This window comes from Suillus fuscotomentosus, assembly GCF_016647785.1.
Source record: "Suillus fuscotomentosus strain FC203 chromosome Unknown F5891scaffold_39, whole genome shotgun sequence".
Taxonomy (NCBI): domain Eukaryota; kingdom Fungi; phylum Basidiomycota; class Agaricomycetes; order Boletales; family Suillaceae; genus Suillus; species Suillus fuscotomentosus.
Window position 1 is genome coordinate 267,348 of NW_024539551.1, and position 18,743 is coordinate 286,090.

At 47.4% G+C, this 18,743-nt stretch overlaps 7 protein-coding genes across 7 annotated transcripts; 3 read left to right on the forward strand and 4 right to left on the reverse strand.

Moving 5' to 3' along the window:
- Nucleotides 1–1,484: 1,484 nt before the first annotated feature.
- Nucleotides 1,485–4,292, forward strand: F5891DRAFT_1190843 (permease for cytosine/purines, uracil, thiamine, allantoin-domain-containing protein; the record flags this gene model as incomplete). The annotated part of the gene is made up of 22 exons (XM_041367368.1): nucleotides 1,485–1,807; nucleotides 1,877–1,999; nucleotides 2,053–2,061; nucleotides 2,112–2,146; nucleotides 2,202–2,209; nucleotides 2,261–2,285; nucleotides 2,338–2,350; nucleotides 2,410–2,463; nucleotides 2,516–2,608; nucleotides 2,666–2,761; nucleotides 2,814–2,852; nucleotides 2,917–2,969; nucleotides 3,022–3,052; nucleotides 3,104–3,223; nucleotides 3,281–3,297; nucleotides 3,351–3,363; nucleotides 3,413–3,496; nucleotides 3,544–3,555; nucleotides 3,615–3,739; nucleotides 3,789–3,891; nucleotides 3,938–4,080; nucleotides 4,144–4,292. The coding sequence occupies 22 exons, from the start codon at nucleotides 1,485–1,487 to the stop codon at nucleotides 4,290–4,292; spliced, it is 1,668 nt and encodes a 555-aa protein (XP_041224036.1).
- Nucleotides 4,293–4,638: 346 nt separating this feature from the next.
- F5891DRAFT_1043492 (aspartic peptidase domain-containing protein) lies at nucleotides 4,639–6,488 on the reverse strand. The gene is made up of 8 exons (XM_041362145.1): nucleotides 6,172–6,488; nucleotides 5,940–6,118; nucleotides 5,860–5,889; nucleotides 5,643–5,809; nucleotides 5,141–5,593; nucleotides 5,063–5,074; nucleotides 4,919–5,018; nucleotides 4,639–4,858 (listed from the first exon to the last, which is right to left on the reverse strand). Exons 1-8 carry the CDS (start codon nucleotides 6,333–6,335, stop codon nucleotides 4,767–4,769), a joined length of 1,197 nt encoding a protein of 398 aa, XP_041224037.1. The 5' UTR covers nucleotides 6,336–6,488; the 3' UTR covers nucleotides 4,639–4,766.
- A 65-nt stretch (nucleotides 6,489–6,553) lies between these two features.
- F5891DRAFT_1043503 (WD40-repeat-containing domain protein) lies at nucleotides 6,554–8,670 on the reverse strand. Its single transcript, XM_041362146.1, has 7 exons — nucleotides 8,136–8,670; nucleotides 7,975–8,076; nucleotides 7,815–7,920; nucleotides 7,236–7,760; nucleotides 7,040–7,178; nucleotides 6,914–6,985; nucleotides 6,554–6,857 (listed from the first exon to the last, which is right to left on the reverse strand). The coding sequence occupies exons 1-7, from the start codon at nucleotides 8,267–8,269 to the stop codon at nucleotides 6,838–6,840; spliced, it is 1,098 nt and encodes a 365-aa protein (XP_041224038.1). The 5' UTR covers nucleotides 8,270–8,670; the 3' UTR covers nucleotides 6,554–6,837.
- A 1,301-nt stretch (nucleotides 8,671–9,971) lies between these two features.
- On the forward strand, nucleotides 9,972–13,105 carry F5891DRAFT_1043520 (WD40-repeat-containing domain protein). Its single transcript, XM_041362147.1, has 10 exons — nucleotides 9,972–10,081; nucleotides 10,269–10,428; nucleotides 10,496–10,942; nucleotides 11,030–11,393; nucleotides 11,479–11,580; nucleotides 11,634–11,745; nucleotides 11,798–12,298; nucleotides 12,374–12,506; nucleotides 12,562–12,633; nucleotides 12,690–13,105. The coding sequence occupies exons 1-10, from the start codon at nucleotides 10,061–10,063 to the stop codon at nucleotides 12,707–12,709; spliced, it is 1,932 nt and encodes a 643-aa protein (XP_041224039.1). The 5' UTR covers nucleotides 9,972–10,060; the 3' UTR covers nucleotides 12,710–13,105.
- Nucleotides 13,106–13,213: 108 nt separating this feature from the next.
- Nucleotides 13,214–14,054, forward strand: F5891DRAFT_1190847 (Metallo-dependent phosphatase-like protein; the record flags this gene model as incomplete). Its single annotated transcript, XM_041367369.1, has 4 exons — nucleotides 13,214–13,411; nucleotides 13,478–13,635; nucleotides 13,694–13,774; nucleotides 13,829–14,054. The coding sequence occupies 4 exons, from the start codon at nucleotides 13,214–13,216 to the stop codon at nucleotides 14,052–14,054; spliced, it is 663 nt and encodes a 220-aa protein (XP_041224040.1).
- A 252-nt stretch (nucleotides 14,055–14,306) lies between these two features.
- Nucleotides 14,307–14,518, reverse strand: F5891DRAFT_955457 (uncharacterized protein; the record flags this gene model as incomplete). The annotated part of the gene is made up of 2 exons (XM_041375331.1): nucleotides 14,307–14,353; nucleotides 14,407–14,518. Coding segments are annotated over 2 exons (159 nt in total), but the record flags the coding sequence as incomplete, so codon positions are not given.
- A 2,335-nt stretch (nucleotides 14,519–16,853) lies between these two features.
- On the reverse strand, nucleotides 16,854–17,270 carry F5891DRAFT_955418 (uncharacterized protein; the record flags this gene model as incomplete). Its single annotated transcript, XM_041375326.1, has 2 exons — nucleotides 16,854–16,954; nucleotides 17,012–17,270. Coding segments are annotated over 2 exons (360 nt in total), but the record flags the coding sequence as incomplete, so codon positions are not given.
- Nucleotides 17,271–18,743: the final 1,473 nt, after the last annotated feature.

The window sequence follows — 18,743 nt, forward strand, 5'->3', positions numbered from 1 at the left end:
GGGAGCATCTGTCAGTCGAACGTTTCTACATACCAGCGCCGCCATCCATGACACCGACGTACAGATCAAGATGTTATTTTCACCACTGCGTGACTTTGACTACTGACGCAGCAGCTACACAATTTTCTTGCAAAGAGTGGTCCAAACTGTGCGTTCATTGAATGTCATAGCAACGTATAGAAGAGTTCCTTTAACGTCACCTACAACAAAATCATAGTGACTAGGAGGTTGTGACCCTCGTTGATGGCGCGTTAGCTAGCTGCTGACTCTTCGGTGGAGAGTCGCAAGTGCTAGTGATGTCTGATCACTTGCTAGTATGATGCTGAGCTTCGGATTACTAGCGTATGATCGAAAGCTAGTTTCCTCCGGAAAGACCAAACAGAACTAAACATTCGGAACGGGAATGTCGATTGGAGACCTTTCTGGAGGCCACAACCATTCATCACGGCTTCTTTTTTTGCAGTCATGTCTACAAAGTATGTGCTGAGTAGCAGTCAGAATATAGCTGCGTGTCACATACCTGACGGAGAACTAGACGATGACGACGATTTGAAGAAGTCGGACATGTTGCAGACAACGAGGAGCTGAGGGCATGTAGGAAATGGCCGGTCTGTGTTAAGTCTGCGCAGACTCCGCCTCAAAGTCTGGGGGACACGTCTGGGTGTGTTTTGTCGGCAAGCTCCGGGTTGTCTGACATCATCACTCTCGCCACTACGCCAGCCACTGTGACACTAATCCCATCAGCTACCCCCGTCAGTGGCTAGCCACCCCTGCCATCTACATCAACCACCCCGTCAGCACTTCAGCCACCCCTGTGTCACACTTCAGTAGGTGCAATCAACGATGAGTCCGATTGATGACATTCCGCAGGATGGCACCTGGAATACTTGGCGGCTGTAGAGCTGTAGTCGATGATATGTTGTCTGTAGGCACGGCGGGCAACGTGAAATGGCGGGAGAGGCTGATGGCGAGATGGCGGGGGACTGACACTAAATTATGACATAATACAGCGGGCAGACAAACATAGACTTCCCGGCACTTTCCGGACAACTGCTGGCAGACCCCCAGACTTTAACACAGAGTCTGTGACTTGTCTGTATAGACCTCACGCAGACTGGCCAAATCCCGCACTTTCTGAAGAGGCGAGTGTTCTTTTGAATTATGTAATGTTAGTCTCACCTCTGTCCACGACATCACTCTGACAGTTTGACTAGTTCAAGTTTCTTGCGCACTAATCTTCGACTCTGCGGCTGAAAGCTGTTAAATGATATGGTCTTACCCGATTATAATATCGATTCATCATCAGTCCTAAGTATGGAGCCAATATCAAGATCCGGACAAGCCTCCTTCCAACCGCATAGAATCACTATAACGTACCCCCGCGTATTCTTCCGCAGAAATGGAGCTCATGATCAAACGTTAAAAAAATTCTCGATCCCCAATTGCGTTGAGACGTTAATACTGAGTATTACTGACCACTTGCGATGTCCAACTCAAAGGACGCAGATCCGCATCCGTCTCGATGGCGCAGGTTCCTGCAGTACATTGAGGTACCCACTGATCCTGGAGTGCCCAATACACCATGGCTCAACCGCGACCTCATCCCCATGCCCAAAGAGCGCCGCACCTATAAGATATGGTCCTACTTCATCTTTTGGTGCATCGGTGGTCTCTCCATTTCAGCGTATACTGCCGGCAGCACATTACTCGCGTACGGCCTAGATGCGAGACAGGCCATCGTGTCTCTCGTCATCTGCGGTCTTATCGTTGGATTGCTTAGTGTCACCTGCGGGTGGATGGGAGAGAGGTGGGGATGCTGTGGTCACGGGATGGGTTCCATTGAAATGCTGACAGCTTAAGTAAAGACACCACATAGGTTTTACTGTGGCGTGCAGGTTCTGCTGGGGCATGCGGCGAGTATGCAACAATTGACCGCGGCACATTATGCTGATTCCTCTAGCAGAGGCGCCTATTTTCCTGTTATCGTTCGTGCTTTTGTGTGAGTGATGCGCTAAACGTATTGGAGTACACTGCTTGATTTCACAATTCAAGGGCCATCTTGTAAGTTCTGAGTTTCTTTTTCAAGTGCTGAAAGCTGTATGCGCATTTAGCTGGGATGGCCTTCAGGCCTACTGGGGTGGACAAGGTAACTTGTTTTCTACTCCTGTTCTCTGTTATGTTGCTGATAAACTTTCGTGCAGCTGTTGCGGTACGTCTTCAAGTCCTTGTGCGTCTTATTTCATTCCACACATTTGAATAGGTTACAATCGGCGCCATCATTCCTGGTGCGCAACCTTTCTTTTAGGTTGTTAAATGCTTATTTTTATCTTGTTATAGGATTTGCCCACATGTGAGCACATGTGCACCCAACTTGTTAAGTTCTCCAGCCATTTACGCACGATGATTCAGGAAACAGACGTTAGCAGGAGGAATCTTGCTGAAGAAGGACTTCATAGGCATGATGTTCGATACATCCTCTTTCCACGAGTCCATTCAACTTGACCGTCGTATGCAGCATCTACTACGTGTTCTTCATCGCGATCATGCGCATCCCTCCTGAGCGACTCCAGAAACCCTTCATCGTCTCGTCTGTCATGTTTAGCGCCACGTAGGCACCGTCACCATTCTAACTTCACGCATGCGCTGCACTTACTCTACAATCCAGCCTGATCGGACTTCTTGTTTGGGCGGTCTCGAACACACATTCTGGCGGTCCCTTGTTTCAGGAGAAAGCGAGTCCCGTTCATGGTGGAACAGGATGGTGAGATCAAGACCTGAGATAAAATCAGATATCTTGTTAAATAATACGATAGGGCCATGTTATTCGGTATCACTGCGATTCTTGGCGCATGGTGCGAGACTGTCCTTTTGTCGCTTGCGCGCCCACCTGATATATGTTATGGCTATGGTGAATAGGAGTGGTGGCACCATCGGTCAGAGCGACTGGACGCGCTATGCTAACCGGCCATGTCTGCCCAACGTCATCACATTCTTGTTTGTCACACTAACACGTCCATTCAGATGCGCCTACGCTAGCTCAGTTAATCGTTGCGTACGTCCACAACCAATATTCACTATGGTTTACCTGACTGATTACTCCCAGCCCATTTTGCATCATTGTGTGTGCCACGATTGGTATCATCGTCACGTCATGCGCCCAAGAAATTGTAGGGAGTTTGATTTGGGAGCCTTTCCTGCTTCTCGCAGCTCTGCAGAATTACTAGTAAGTTGGGGGGAGGGGGAGTTCGTCCGTTGGGCATAGCTTAACTCCTTTTTTCAGTAATGACTCCCCGAGAGGTGAGGACAATCTCACGGTAAGTGTGGGTGCTCACTTCTTTTCCATCGGACAGTTCGCGCTGCGATGTATGTAACACGTTTATCTACTCTAGCTTCTTCTCTGACTGCGCTTCAGTTTCTTTGCTGGACTCAGCTGTGTATGCGCCCAGCTCGGCATGAGCATTGTTCTCAACTCTGTGAGCGTCGGAATGGATATCTCGTACGTCCTTACTCTCGTATCCCAACATCTACCTAATACACGAGCAGGGGTGTTGTACCGTCCGTATTCTATGTTTATTGTGCCCCAAATGCACAAATCAACGAATGTTCTTCCGCAGACGCTATATCAACATCAGGAGGGGTGCTTACCTGCTCGCCTTCCTGGGTCTAGCTTCAAACCCTTGGCAATACCTGTCTAATGCTTCAATTTTCTTGACCGTACTATCTAGCTTCGGAATATTCTGTACGTGTTAAAGAAGTCTGATTCATCACGATAAACTGATCCTCCCCAGTCGCCTCCTTTTCTGGGATTCTTCTTGCAGACTACTTCGTGGTAAGGGGATGCATGATCAAGCTCGAGGACTGCTACATCGGAGACAAACGCTCTATTTACTGGTACGCAAACATTACAAGGCATATTCTTCCCCTCACTTCTGTCAAGGTACCACAATGGCGTCAACTGGCGTGCCCCACTCGCCTGGGTGCTTGGGGTCTTCCCAACCATGCCTGGGTTAATCATGACAACCCGCGACGCGACTGCGTGGAATGTGTGGGTGCGCATTTTTCACATTGCGTTCTTCGTCGGTAGGTTTACTGTTTCTATTAAACGGTGTTTTAAATATTCATTAAACTTTGACAACTCTGCAGGCCTTTTGATATCATTCGTCGCGTTCTCGGTGATTTGTTGTATCTCATCCCCGGGAAATGTGGGTATTGGAGCGCTGTATCACGAGGAAAATAGTTTCGAAGTGGAGGATGAACTGGAGACCGAGGAGAAGGAAAAGGGACCAGTGTAGGATTGGTATAGATGGTGGTTTGTTCTGCAAGACCTCCTATCTGTGAGGCTTCCCCATTCTCTATACGCCGACCATGCCTCAAAAATGAAGACGCTCGAACCACGCGGTCGACGTCATCCACGTGATTCATTGATACGAAGAGCGCAACTCTTCGCATCCGAATTTCTCTCTTTTGTTATCTTATCTTGTGCTCAAACTTCATGATTCCTGTTTCTTCACCGATATCTTTGAACTTGCCATATGCTCCTTATCAGCCTAGTCAAGTACTCGAAAATGTATATATACTGCTCATGTACACTCATACCAGCAGCAGAATCATATGTTGGTTCCCTGCTCCAAGCAAACATAGCGCTACAGAAAGTCTGTCAATTCAGGGTATACGTGTGCACAGTTAGTAGTACTGTCGAAGGTCCGTATGTAATACTCCCTAATTCAAAACTTCTCCCACAACTCTCATCAGATGCTCTGATGAGCTTATGTGAGCTCCGCAAACCCAACTCGCAATTTACACATGTCAAAGATCGAGTACACGTTCTGCAAGAACACGTCACCCACGACCCAGAAGTCTAATATAGTAAGCCTGAATCAGAGTACTAGCAAGCTATCCATGTATACGAAAGTCTTACCCACGTCGTCCGAGCCTGCGATGCCAGCCACACAGTCACTGGATCCCACTTCGACAGGCCCGAGATTGAATGTGTCCCCAGGACACGGTGAACGGATGTCCTCCGAAGGTGAGAGTCGGCGCATATTTTTCAATGATATCGCACGGCACTGAATATCTAAGTATTAGCCTGCAGGGTATGAAGATCCTTTTTCTCGATTTGATACTGACTTGAATAAATCACTTGAAATTCGTCAACCGTTGCCGTAACGTTAGCAATGCCAGCAAAATAGGATGCAGTATCATTCATATTCGCTACGATTAAAGTTGTTCCCGTGTCAATGATGGATGGTGCCTCCGGTTTCCCCACAGGGGCGCCAGCTCGAGATATCTGATCGAGTTTGACTTCCCAGTAGCCTGGTTCAGTTACAGGTGTATACGTTAGAGTGTCTTGCTGATACAGCGCCGTGTTGGTCCCTCCGATATATAGTTCGCTTGCACCGGGGGCGGCTGAAAGTTTGACACCAAACATATCTTCCTGCAACTGTCTACTATCCACGAGAGTTTGAAAGAGCGGAGGTGCTGGGTAATCAGATATAGACTCGAATGCAAAGCCGGCAAGCCCGTCAGGTGTGAAATTATCACTTGAGAAGTCTGGAGAGTACTTTAGTGCAGCCCCGAGAGTCTGTCCCTTAGCCTGGTCATGGTTAGGATACACGCGCATGACTTGAATTCAAAATAATCACCTCATATCCTCCGATTACCACGTTGTCAGCAAATTGTTCCCCCGCAACTTCGCCTTCACCAAAGCTAAGCCAGAATAGCTTGTGAAGGTCGACAGCTGTTGAGGATTTGGATGGATCATATCTATTGTGACCGTCGCAGCTATCATCACAATCGACAGAAGGAAGGACTGAGTAAGGAAAGGTGAGCAAAAATTCGGGTCTGAAGAAAATAACTTACAGAGATCCGCGCTGCCCGTGTCAATGGACACTTTGAGAATTACTTAATATTACCTCAAAGGAATTGTAATACGTGCGCACCTGTGAAAGTCTTCGCAGGCGTGCCAACATCGATCGAGGCATACCACAATTCGACATCTTGAGACATCAAAGGAACATTACCAGCACCTCGCTTCATCGTTTTTGAGCTAGATGGCATGCTCAACGGGTGAGCATGTCCCTTATTGGCCTCGTACGCCGCAAATCCCCGACGGTACTTCCTATATTTATCGGTCAATATCGTAAACAGGAAGTGAAGCTGTGCATGCCATACGCGGTGACTTGTTTGAGGTGTGCTTGGAGACTCTTAACACTGATTTGATTGTTCCTACGCTCAAGTGGCAGGCGTAAAGTATGGGTGTTCAGCTGCTGGATCGGTGAGCCAGCGACCAGCGACAATAGCGCGAGGAGATATGTAAAGGAATGTGCAGGTTTCATCGTGAACGGCGTAGTGCCACTGGGAAGGGTGAAATAATTATCTTTGCAAGGACGTACTGGGATATGATTTGGGTCTGCATCGTCCCGACTTTTATACACGAATGAGCTGAGCAGAAGCGAGTATTGTCCTTCTTGGTAATAAAAGAAGCTAAGTTGAAACCAAGAGCAAAACAGGTACTTAAAGAGCTTGATGACCGAGGCCGACTCGGAATTACCAGAAACAGCTTGGACTAGTTTATGTTATCCTCGTCTGACTTACGCGAAGCTATTCCACGACGTAAGTTACTACTCCGCCCATCTAGCAATCCTCGACACAACAATGAAAGTGTCAAAGAGCTTCCTATATCTGTATTCGTAGTAAACGCACCAGCTCTGCAAACGACAAACCATGTGTACACTAATGAATCATTGGTGACCAGTGTACTGACCACCTCACCACGCAACTCCAATATAGTCTATTCATTTGTTATTGGGAAACTATAAGATACTTTCCTAGACATTCTCAAACAATCAAGTAGCTCCCTGATGGTCAGCACTATGTCAGAGGTCAATCGAACATTATATCAATTCACGCTTACATAACCGCACTTCACAGTCCCCGCTACCAGATGCTAACAGTCGTCCGTCTTTGCAAAGATCCACAGTCGTCACTGAGAAGGGAACGTTGAAAGAAATTGCAGAGGCTCGGTGGTCCAGCTACGTACCAGTGTTTTTATGACCCTGGATCACGAATTGCACCATGCCCGTCTTCAAGTCCCACATCCTTACCGTCCCATCCCGAGACGAGGACACGACGCGTTGATCTCTTCCAACTTGAAGTGCAGATGTGGCGAGAATGCAGTCCTAGTGAAAGGTCAGTTGCGATACTGGGATCGAGGTTTTGTCCAAGTTGTCACGTACTTTATGTCCCTGCAGAGTTTTTCGACACTCTGTGCGACCAACACCCACTTCACTTATGTTCCAGTGTTTCAGCGCGCGATCCACGCTTGCACTCACCAAGCCGCCCACAACAAACTGCACACTATACACAGCATCCTCATGCCCGCGTAATGTCTCCACCGGCTCTGTGCTGCCGTTCTCGGTGCCGTCAACCTTCCAGATTCGAATCATTCCATCCAACGACCCCCCAGCAACAAACTTGCCAGTTGAGTCGACGGCAATAGATGTCAGTGCGAGCTTGGATGAAAGCTTGACACCAGGGCTGACTGGGCGAAGTACACGACAGGTGGCCTCCATAGTTTCATCGAGGATGATTGAGCTAGCATCAGGAGTCTCAGCAAACTGAGTCGCATCCCAAACGCGGATCGTGCAATCTCCGGACGCTGAAAGCAATGTGTTGTTGTCAGGTGTAAATGCTAGAGCATACACCTCTCCGGAGTGCCCCTCCAAAGCATGCACCAACATGCGGTTCGTGATACTCCAGACCTATATAACAACATGGGTGCCCTGATGAATAAAATTTGAGTCACTGGCACGCACTCTTATGAGTCTGTCTTCAGAACCAGCGACAAGAAAATGATCATCAGGACTGATACAAACAGCTCGTGCATGATTTGGTTTTCCACTATTACTCTCCAGTGTGAAGCTGCGTTACCAGCTCACCCAATGTTGTTCGTGAGAGGGCAGGATGAGTACTCACGTAAACTTCTCTCCGAGAGTCAAGTTGTAAAGTACAACGGCACCCTCCATGCCTACTGCAAGAAATGTCCCATCCAAGGAAAATTTTACACTACATACCACGCTGACTCACAAAATGGTGTCAGACTGGAGTGAAGCCATAAGTCTTCCAAACAAACGCACCCGTCATGAACGTACCGCGCTGCAAGCTGCACGTCCATCTGGCGAGGTACGCGGGGATTAAATATGGCCAGCCAATCGCCTCCTTCCTTGACAAAGTCCACGGGTACTGTTGTTGAGTCTAATTCTTCAGCCATGAGACGCGTGAATGATTTAAACGCTTTGGGCGTTGTGAGTATGGGAGATGTGTTCGAGACAGACACGAGGGGGGCGCAAACTCAAGGGATTGTTGAACGAGGAAGTGAGAAGAAAGTTCGCGAATGACTCTGTCATAAACTTTGGTTCTGGACTGCGGGCTAGCTCTGAGAGTTGTCATGAATTAACGTCAGGCTATTTGATAACAACCCTCAATTTGTTCTCAGCTAGGCTTTTGACTAGAAGACACTTTACGAACCTGAGGGCTAAATTGTATATACTTTTTGACTTGTGGCATCCTGCAATTGGAGTGGGAACGCCAGCCGCGAAACCAGAGCGGACGAATATTAAATATTAAATACCGGATCAACGCTCGGCGCTGGCGTAAATTGTATGATAATCGATAATGGGACATTTTCAATTCAGTTTTACAATAATATTGGATGGACGTTGCAGGGTACTGCTATTTATATGCCTGAATATAACAGAACCACAAGATTAGCTTGCTACGGTGACATGCATGGGTTATCATAATCATCATGGACCACGGAGCACCATTCAATCTAACTTGAGACTAGTGTGCTCAAGTTAACCTTCCGTTGTGTAGGTCTATGTGCGAAACTCGGCCGGAACATATCTTATGAATACCCAGCAGTGCCGTAAAGCCTCACGTATTTGCCAGCTATGTTCATGCATAAAAGTGGTCAGCAATATGAAATTGCAAGTGGTGATTATTCCCACCGGTAAAATTAGTGTTCTGCGCTGATAGACCAATTGCCGTTAGTGTCAGAGTTCTGGCCGGTCTGGGTGTGCAGACAAAGTCTGGGCATCCCCCAGCAGGCTCGGCAAATTCAAGCGGTGTTAGCCACTCGCAAATGACCTAAGCAAGGATACGCATCCGGACTCTTTGCTGCCCGCCAGCTGTCACCGTTCACCTCAAAGGAATGTTACTTGTATGCCACTGGAGGTGGTGTCAATGGCATCCTCACCATGTCTCTGCTTTAAGGTTGGTACAACAGAGCAAGAAACAAATAGCATGATCTTATTGTAGGATTGTGGCACCAAAGATGGACCTGATATGCGTGGCTCGTGCGTGGTGTGCAGCGCCTAACGGGGTGTGTCAGCCATGCTCGGATGGCGCCTGCGTCTTCAAACTCCGCGAGAACATCGCTACCTGTACCCAGACCAGCCATTTCAAGAAACGAAGACAAAGGATACAGATAAGTCTCACACCTTGTATGGGGTTGATGACCCTTTGAATCAGCAGAAACGGCGGTGGCCGAGCAAACTGCGACCGTGATGCTAAATCTGGCTTATACGTGCGAAGTCAAAGTTACTTGTTAGGTAGATTCCGGATGAAGGCTCCGAGCTCGGTGGCCCGTGGTCCTCCAGATCAGAAATGGAAACGAAGTGGAGAGCCATACAGCAATGGAATTGGGATAGTGATACCCAAGTACGTTACACCTCGCCTCATTTGCTAAGCAGTCGGAGATTATGTTACCTGATGAGAGCAGTGCATCCTGCAAGCACGGAGACTATGTGCGCTTAACGTATTATAGCAAAGTCCGACTTTCCTGAGCATCGCAACCGCCTGAAAGAGAGAAGGAGATTCTGGTGCCGCTGGGTTTGAACTTCTCAATGTATGTCTACCGAGCACGTGACTGTGCCTTTACAACTCAAATAGGACATGCCGCCGGTAGTGTCAAGTGTGAGAAAAGAATCAGAGTATCAGGGTCCAACGCCAGTTATAAAGGCGATGATCAACACCCATTCCGTGGTTCCCAACCTCCTTCATGTCCTCCACAATATACAACGTGAGTAATTCCATCCGATTTTTTTCTCTTCTTCAATACAGGTTCTGTCACATATCGTGGTCAATGAATTCTCTAATTGCGCTATGACGCTCCTTCACGGCGCTAACCCGAGAACAAAATTCTCTATCTCTGTTGCTATGAACTCTTTCTTGGCGTGCACCCATACTGACTTTCCCTGTTTCAATAGCATAGAAGCTTGCAGCCTACGGTTCCCCCTGCCCAAGGGCCAAACCAGCACAGTCATGTCAGGCTTAATGAGGCCGTCGATACCATCCGCCAAGAATTTGATGTTATCACCTCTGACCTTGGCATTCTTCGCAATCAACGAGACGAGTATGAATCTAAAGGTGCGCACCTTTGATTCTTTAATTACACTTCGGTTTTATGTATGATTGCACAATCTTGTCCATTTAGTCACTTCACAAATAAACGAGTTGAACATCGTTCGCCAGTCACTGTATGAGCTGGAATCTCAACATGGCAAGATTCGACAGACATACGAAGAGGAGCTGAGTCGCCTCAGAGGAGAGCTTCATGCACTTCGTCAGGGTGTATCAGCAGGAGCTCCACATCCGCCCGTCGGTCCCGCTTCAGTCGGGCCTTCCGGTCCACCTGCACCTCCGCCTGCAGTCCCCGGTGTACCTCCTGGGCCTGGCTCATACAACGAGCCTTACTACAGTCGAGATCGCGATCGTGAACGCGAGCGGGAAAAAGACCGCGAACGTGCTGATCGTGAACGCGAGCGCGAAGTACGTGATCGACAGCGTGAAGAGCGCGACCGAGATCGTGAACGTCCACCGGCGGAGGCTCGGGATTCAAAGCGTATAAAGACTGAGCGTATGAAGGGTGATACTCGTCCAGGTAAACCATTCACTTCAAGCTCCACACGTTCGCCGCCTCCTCATGGATACTATGCCACCTCTTTTTCCCCCCCTTTATCTGCGACAGATCATTATAGTCCCTCTCTTCAACCTCCAAATGCGAAGCTCCCCCCTGTACCTGGGGCACCTCCTGCCTTGACTACTTTCCAAGGCCCAGGTCTTCCACCACCACCTGCCGCCCATGCGCCATATCCACCTGGGCCTGGAAATCCACCGCCTGCCGGCCCAGCAGAACCAACAGCAGCTAGCTCAAGCACCCTCGTACCTATCAATAACGCACAAAGTGGTGGGGGGCAGTTTCCGGATGATCTCGACCCACACAATGTTCCGCCCGAACTGAAGAAGGAAGGCACTGACTGGTTCGCGGTCTTCAATGGTAAAGTCAAGCGCGTGTTAGATGTGTCGCTAGTGCACACACTCATGCACGAGAGGTGCGTGGTATGATCGGCTTTGATCGAACATAGCCTCCTGATCACATCTTCCTGTATATCTACATTTTCACGTGCCATCTATTAGTGTCGTTTGCTGTGTACGATTTTCTGCAGACGGCAAGTACCTCGCCACCGGCTGTAATCGCACGGCCCAGATCTATGACACAAAGACGGGCGTAAAGACTTGGTAGGTAACGATCTTGACTGCAGTAGTCCATCTCATTACCCTTGGACCTACAGCGTCCTTGCAGATGAAGCAGCTGGAAAGGCAGGTGACCTGTATATCAGGAGTGTTTGTTTCAGCCCCGATGGGAAATATCTTGCAACGGGCGCTGAAGATAAGCAGATCAGAGTGCGCCAAACTTTGTGTTTCATCAGGGTCGTGCACTGATCACGCCTTACAGATATGGGATATTGCCAAGAAACGCATTCGCAACGTTTTCGACGGACATCAGCAGGAGATTTACTCACTCGACTTTTCCTTGGATGGCAGGCTTATCGTCTCGGGATCGGGCGATAAAACTGCCCGTATCTGGGACATGGTTGATGGGTCATCTAAAGTGCTCACAATCAATGACGCCGATCCTGTGAACAACGATGCAGGCGTAACCTCCGTGGCTATCTCACCAAACGGCCAACTGGTTGCGGCTGGTAGTCTTGATACCGTTGTGCGCATCTGGGACGTGGGAACGGGCTCCCTCATCGAGCGCCTGCGGGGTCATAGGGACAGCGTCTACAGCGTTGCGTTCACGCCCGACGGGAAGGGGTTGGTGAGCGGCAGCTTAGACAAGACTCTGAAATACTGGGATGTCAGCGGGCTTCTCGCAAAACGCAAGGAGGCGGTGGCCAATGGGAAGAAAGATGATAAGGGCAGCCAGTGCACCATGAACTTCTTGGGCCACACGGTAAGCAAATAAGTCCCGGCCGCGGACCCATTACATATGTCATCTGTTGTTCCAACTGATTTCATGTCCGCGCAGGATTACGTGCTCTCCGTTGCTGTGTCGCATGATGGGCAGTGGGTTGTGTCAGGGTCCAAGGACCGTGGTGTCCAGTTCTGGGACTCGCACACCGCAACGACGCAGTGCATGCTTCAAGGACACAAGAACTCTGGTATGAATGTTCTGATGATTCCGGACCGAGAACCCCATTAATGAATCTGCCGCAGTCATCTCTATCGATTTGAGTCCCGCGGGCAGTATCTTGGCTACGGGCAGCGGTGATTGGCAGGCGCGGATTTGTAGGCCTGTTTCTTTTCTTCCCCTTCTATCGGCACTAACCATCTTCACTTGGCAGGGAGCTACACCAACATCTAATTCATGCACCAGTGTGGAGTCCACTTTCCATTCCCGTAGCGCAGCAATGCACATTCGCATTTATATGTACTCGATTCTCTTGTTTTATTCGTGTCGCATGTGGCCCTTCTACCCCTGTTTGCTTTCCGGTGCTCCCCCAGCATCCCTTCTACAGGTTTCTGTGCTTCTGCTGTGAATGGTTTATTGGTATCCGCACCTTGTTACTCTTGTGTAATGTACTTGTTGTTAGCTTTATATCCTGTTGTCTAATAATTCAATTTCTACTAGTATACCGTCGGAACTCGCTGAATTCACTGCTGTAAAACTAGGATAACATTAGAGTACTGAAGCACACGTCATATCCATGCTTCAGTAGCATACAATCTAGAGATAATTTGAATGAGCCATTCTTGCAAATGCTGTCAGAAAACTTGCCGAACATGATGACGTACAGCTTATATAATAATTTCTCACAGCCGACCCCAAGCTTTCCTCCAGGAGTCCGTTATACATGATACTGCCGCTATGGTGCTTGTCCTAATAATTGGTGACTTGCACATCCCACACCGTGCACACGACCTCCCAGCCAAATTCCGCAAACTTCTTGTTCCAGGAAAAATTCAACAGATCCTTTGCACAGGGAACGTTTGTGACCGCGAGACCTACGAGTACCTGCGCACTATAGCAGGAGATGTGTATGTTGTCCGAGGGGACTATGATGAGGTGCATACTTGTCATTTTCATGTCATACTATGTGGTTGAGTCATCACTGACCTGCGGACGACCCAGAGCGCCAGCTTTCCGCCATCTGCAACCATAGTGCATACTCCAATACGAATTGGAGTGATTCATGGGCACCAGTGTGTACCGACTGGCGACCTTGATGCTCTCAGTGGATTGGCACGGCAAATGGACGTAGATGTGCTTGTTTCAGGGCATACGCATACGTGTGTTGACTCCGCAGCCTCTACATGATAGCTGGCATTCTGATGTGATTCAAATAAGCTTCCAGGCAATTGAATATGATGGTCGTTTCTTCGTGAATCCTGGGTCCGCGACTGGCGCATGGACAGGCTCATATAACGGGTATAGCCCTTGCATCATTTCGTCTGCATCACCTGACTGAATTGATATTCTCAGTGAAATAACACCATCATTTGCACTCATGGACATTCAGGGCGCTGTCGTTGTCACGTATGTATATCAGCTTGTGGAGGGCGAAGTCCGTGTTGAGAAAATTGAGTACCGCAAAGAGGTAGAGGCTCCCAAGCCGGCTCAGTCCCAATCGGCCACATCAATTCCCCAGAGTGGGGTAACACCACAGAATATACCGAGCAGTCCTCAGGCAGGGCAGACGTTTTGGTGAGCAGGGATGTGTAGAATATCTTTCATGTCATGTGTAGTACACGTGCACCCCTCCCTAACTTATGTTAAGTTCTGTATGAACAGAGTTTCTGCGGACAGAATTGTGGTTCCTACACCACCTATTTTGAACATGTATTAGAGCGCGACAAATAGCATATTGTCACAACTGGGGGTGTAGTGTCGAGCACCACCCAGTATTGGCGTGAATCTCTTGGTGGTGCCAAGAAACAGTAAATATGGAGCGACTATTTCACTACTTCTTCGTTTTCTTGCTCTCGACGAAGAGTACACGAGCTTTGACTGAAATGAACCAGTTCAGTATTTTGCACAACTGCCTGGATACCAATACCCACCTTTAGGATCATATTTGACGGCAGCGAGCTTCGGACCCTGCCTTGGGCGCTGCGTGGTGTAGAAGAAACCTGTTTGCGCAGTGGAAATCAAGCGGACGATGATCGTTCTGGCAGTAAGACGTTGGCAAAAGGAAAATATAGTGTTGATCACCACAAGGCAATCGTCAAGTAGAGTTCCTATAATGAGAAGGCCACGTACCGTGCTTTGGCTTTTCCTGCCATCTCTTCTGTGTTACCACACTCTGCTCGTACCGTTCAAACACGTCTGGCACAGGGCAACACTCGGTTGGGCAACGCGACCCCTTCTTTGGGGGTCACGAATCCGAAAGGTATAGCACGTATAAAGGTACTGATCAAAGGTGCTCATTGGCAGCGTCGAAACCACCAAAATGGGGCGGCATCAAATACACTGAAGTCACCACATAATACCGATACTTGAAGTACACTAACTACTCAGGGAGTTGTATGCCGACCAAGGCAACATGCTTATGTGACAAATTCAAAACCTTCTTCGGTATGATTACCCATCATACATGATATGGGGTATTGGAGACGTGAATACTCAGTAGATCATGCAAGACTGATGGGCTGAGGTCCAGTTGTTTGCCCATCTCATTTCGGATGATAATCTCTCGTCGGGTGACGTGCGTTTATGCCTTGGTGGACGAGGACTATCGCAATGAGTAGGGACAGCCCAAAAAGCGTCTTCGGCTGGAGCAGCAGGATCTGATGTCCATTCAGCTCATCAAGTACAGGAGTATACGATAGAATACGACGCGGAGGCGAAGTGGCATGCTACTTACTGATTTGCTTCATGATGGTTGCGTGACGGCCTGAGGCACATCAAATTGATAGGGTTATCTCTAGTTTCGGTGTGTTTGAATGTGCCGAAGAACCGCCTTGGTGACCATATCCGTGTATGGGGTGACGATGCATCAGGGCTAAAGGTCGGAAGCCCTACATCGAAATCGAAGGCGCAAAGGAACTTACACTGATTGAGCTCGAGGCAGATCCGCTGGAAGAGAAATAATCGGGTCGTGACAAGGCGGTCTGGATCAGAGTGGTGAGTGGATGAGGTATAGTTGGTTTTGCCTGCGATAAACCACTATCGAGACCATAACCGCATCAAGCTCCTTGGATAGGCCACGGTGTTAGCACGAAGGGCGATAGTTACATCAGTTTCCGGCAAACAAGTAATCAGGAATTGGGAGAACTCGGGCTTTCTCCTTCGGGACAAAGACCACATCCGCACGTGAATCAACACACACGTCGAGGGCATCAATTACAAGCAGCAGATGACCAAAGCTTGTCAACTGTCGCGCCCCTGCAAGGATGAAGCTGAACTGCGTGAGAATATGCTGGGAAGGGCCTACTGCTCGTTGTTCTTATCCCCGAGACAAGCCATGGAATCCGGGTCGTGATCTGCAAGGTCGCGAGTGATTGTGCTAAACAGATTGGCGGGCTTTCTTTGACGTATTCTGCCAAAACAGTATGACGGTTCTCGACATATGTTATCGAATGGACGAGCTACAGTAGGGGAACTGCGCTGGTCTCGGATCCAAGAGGCACAATAAAGAGGTAAATTGATGGACCGTTAAGTTCTTGTCTTGTCTTTATCCAGTGCGAAACCTCAGTAACATGGGTTTGTGACATAGGTTTCTTTCGTCTACTTTTATGAACGGCAAGTCATTATGCTGCTGAATCTGCACAAATATTATTTGTGCCCCCCCGAAATAAAAAGTGTGCCCCCCCGAAATTGAATTTGTGTGACACCCCGAAAAAGGAAATTGTATCGCCCCGAAAACTATTGTGTGTCGCCCCGAAAACTGCAACATGTGTCGCCCCGAAATTATATCATGTCGCCCCGAAAACAAAAGACTCATGCCGAAAAAAAAAGTATGAAAAATTCAGAAAAGTACTTTATTGAAGGCAAACTTGAGTGACAATTGTAGACTAGTATGTATACTACTGGATGACTACCTGAATACGATCCATAATTTGACTCTTCTTCCTCTACAAGTTGAGTAACCATTGCCTTGACATCACCTTCAATTGCAATTGCCTCATCGAAGGCTTGCTTGATGTGCCTCGAAAAATTGATGGCAGTTCCTTGTCTGCAGACACCATCTCGAGCAAGGGTTGTACCATGCTGGAAACAGGGTTGCATACTCTGTGGCACCAGTTGTCAGCAAAATTAAAGTGTGGAGCTGCAAACGAGACAAAAATACCATGACTGTGTCAGTGGCACATTTCACCACTACCTTGAGGGAGACATCCACATAATTTCCACCAGAACTACGGCCACCATGAAGCTGGCATTGCTCTGGATCCATGATAGCATAAAGAGTAACCCAGTTCATTGCATAAGGGGCATAGAGTTGGTCTGTGTGAATGGGGCTATTAGATGTGACATCAAAAAGTGGCATTACTAATTAGATGCAATCCACTTACGACTCATAATTCTGTGACATATATGCCTCAGAGGGAGCCCACTCAGCTGTCGAAAAGCAGAGAGGACCACCAGGTAAGTCTAGGGTATACCCAAAGTCTAGGTATCATATGTAAGTTACCAGTAATGAAGATTATACATATGTGAGACACTCACCCAAGTCATTGCCTTTGACTGTCATGGCAGGCAGGCCTGCCTCACCGATTGCCTCGATACATGATGTACTGACCTCAGCAGGGAGACTAGCTATGAGCAAGTTCCAGCTCAAAGCCAGAATTCCTAAAGCATGGGAGTCCTTCTGCTGCCTCGTAGTCATGGACAGCTTCTTCTTATTGGTAAGGTTGTTCACCAGACCAAAGACACGTGCATGACGAGGACCGGCGTTCCAGCCAAACTGAACCAGCTCCCCCCCATGGGTAGGCTATCCAGCCCATCAGAGATATATCAGACTGAAAGGAGGAAAAACTCACCCTGACCCCCTTGCAGTCATTGACAGCCTCGTCGATGATACTATTGACATAAGTCAACAGGTCAGGATGCTGGCCACACTTGCCATGGAGTACAGCGAGTGTAACAGATCCTATACAGTGGCTCAAAAAAGTGTCCCAATGTTTGTAGCTTTTCATGTAATTGCTATATCATGTGTTGAGACGTGGGAATATGACTAAGCTATAAGGAGATGTCGGAAAGGTCTGCATCTCAGCTTCATTTCGGTTCCCTATACCGTGGGAAACTAATGACATTATGTGAAGATATGAGTATTTTCATTTTGATGACTCATTGGGACACTTTTTTGACTTTGAGTTTTACTAATGTAATCTCTATAATTCTAGTACTGTGTGTGACCTCCTTCTGCTCCAATCACTTCTGCCACTCTTCTAAACATATTCTCTATCAATTTTGGGTATTCCTCTTTGGTGATTCCATCATACTCTGCTGTAACACTGTCTCATAGTTGGAATAGCCCCTACAGTGAATCTTGATATGCTACAAGTAATTTCTTGAGTGATTCTCAGGGGTATTCAATATGGTTGATGTCTTGGGTCTATGTTGAACATGATAGAATAGTAATATTATGGTCTTTAAGTTATTTGGTAGCCAATCTAGAAGGTTGCTCTATAAGACTTAAGATCTCTTAATCACTATATTCTAATTGGAAAGACTGCTGATGCTAATAAAGTGATTAAATTGATTATTTCCATCATTCCTATGACTATCTCTACTCAAATAGTCAGACAGACTCTCAAGACAGCCCATCTTAAAGCTATAATCAAGAAAAACAGATTCCTCTATCTCCAACCTATAAAAATAAAAGACAAGATGCTACTTTCAAGTACAAATATCGGACTGCTAATCGCTGAAAGAGGTTTATCTAGTTAGATAAGGTTAAAATCAATAGGATGAAATCATATGGCAAGGAATTTATATTAAAATAGATAAGACAATCATTAAGATAAAGAAAAGTTAAATAAACACCTTAAGTTTCAAGACAAAACTTGATGGTATAGGACTATATGAGATAAAATGGAGTGGGAATCTTCTATGAAGCAAAGGGGAGGATGAATACAGAGTAGTAAATACTCATTTGACAGGAGTGTCTGCTAAGAAGCATGCAGAAGTTATGAGTTAATGAAGAAGATACTGTTTTGTGATAAGACAATGACCCTAAGTATACCTCTAAATAAGCCACCAATAGCTTGCAAACTATGATATTACTATTCTATCATGTTCAACATAGACCCAAGACATCAACCATATTGAATACCCCTGAGAATCACTCAAGAAATTACTTATAGCATATCAAGATTCACTGTAGGGGCTATTCCAACTATGAGACAGTGTTACAGCAGAGTATGATGGAATCACCAAAGAGGAATACCCAAAATTG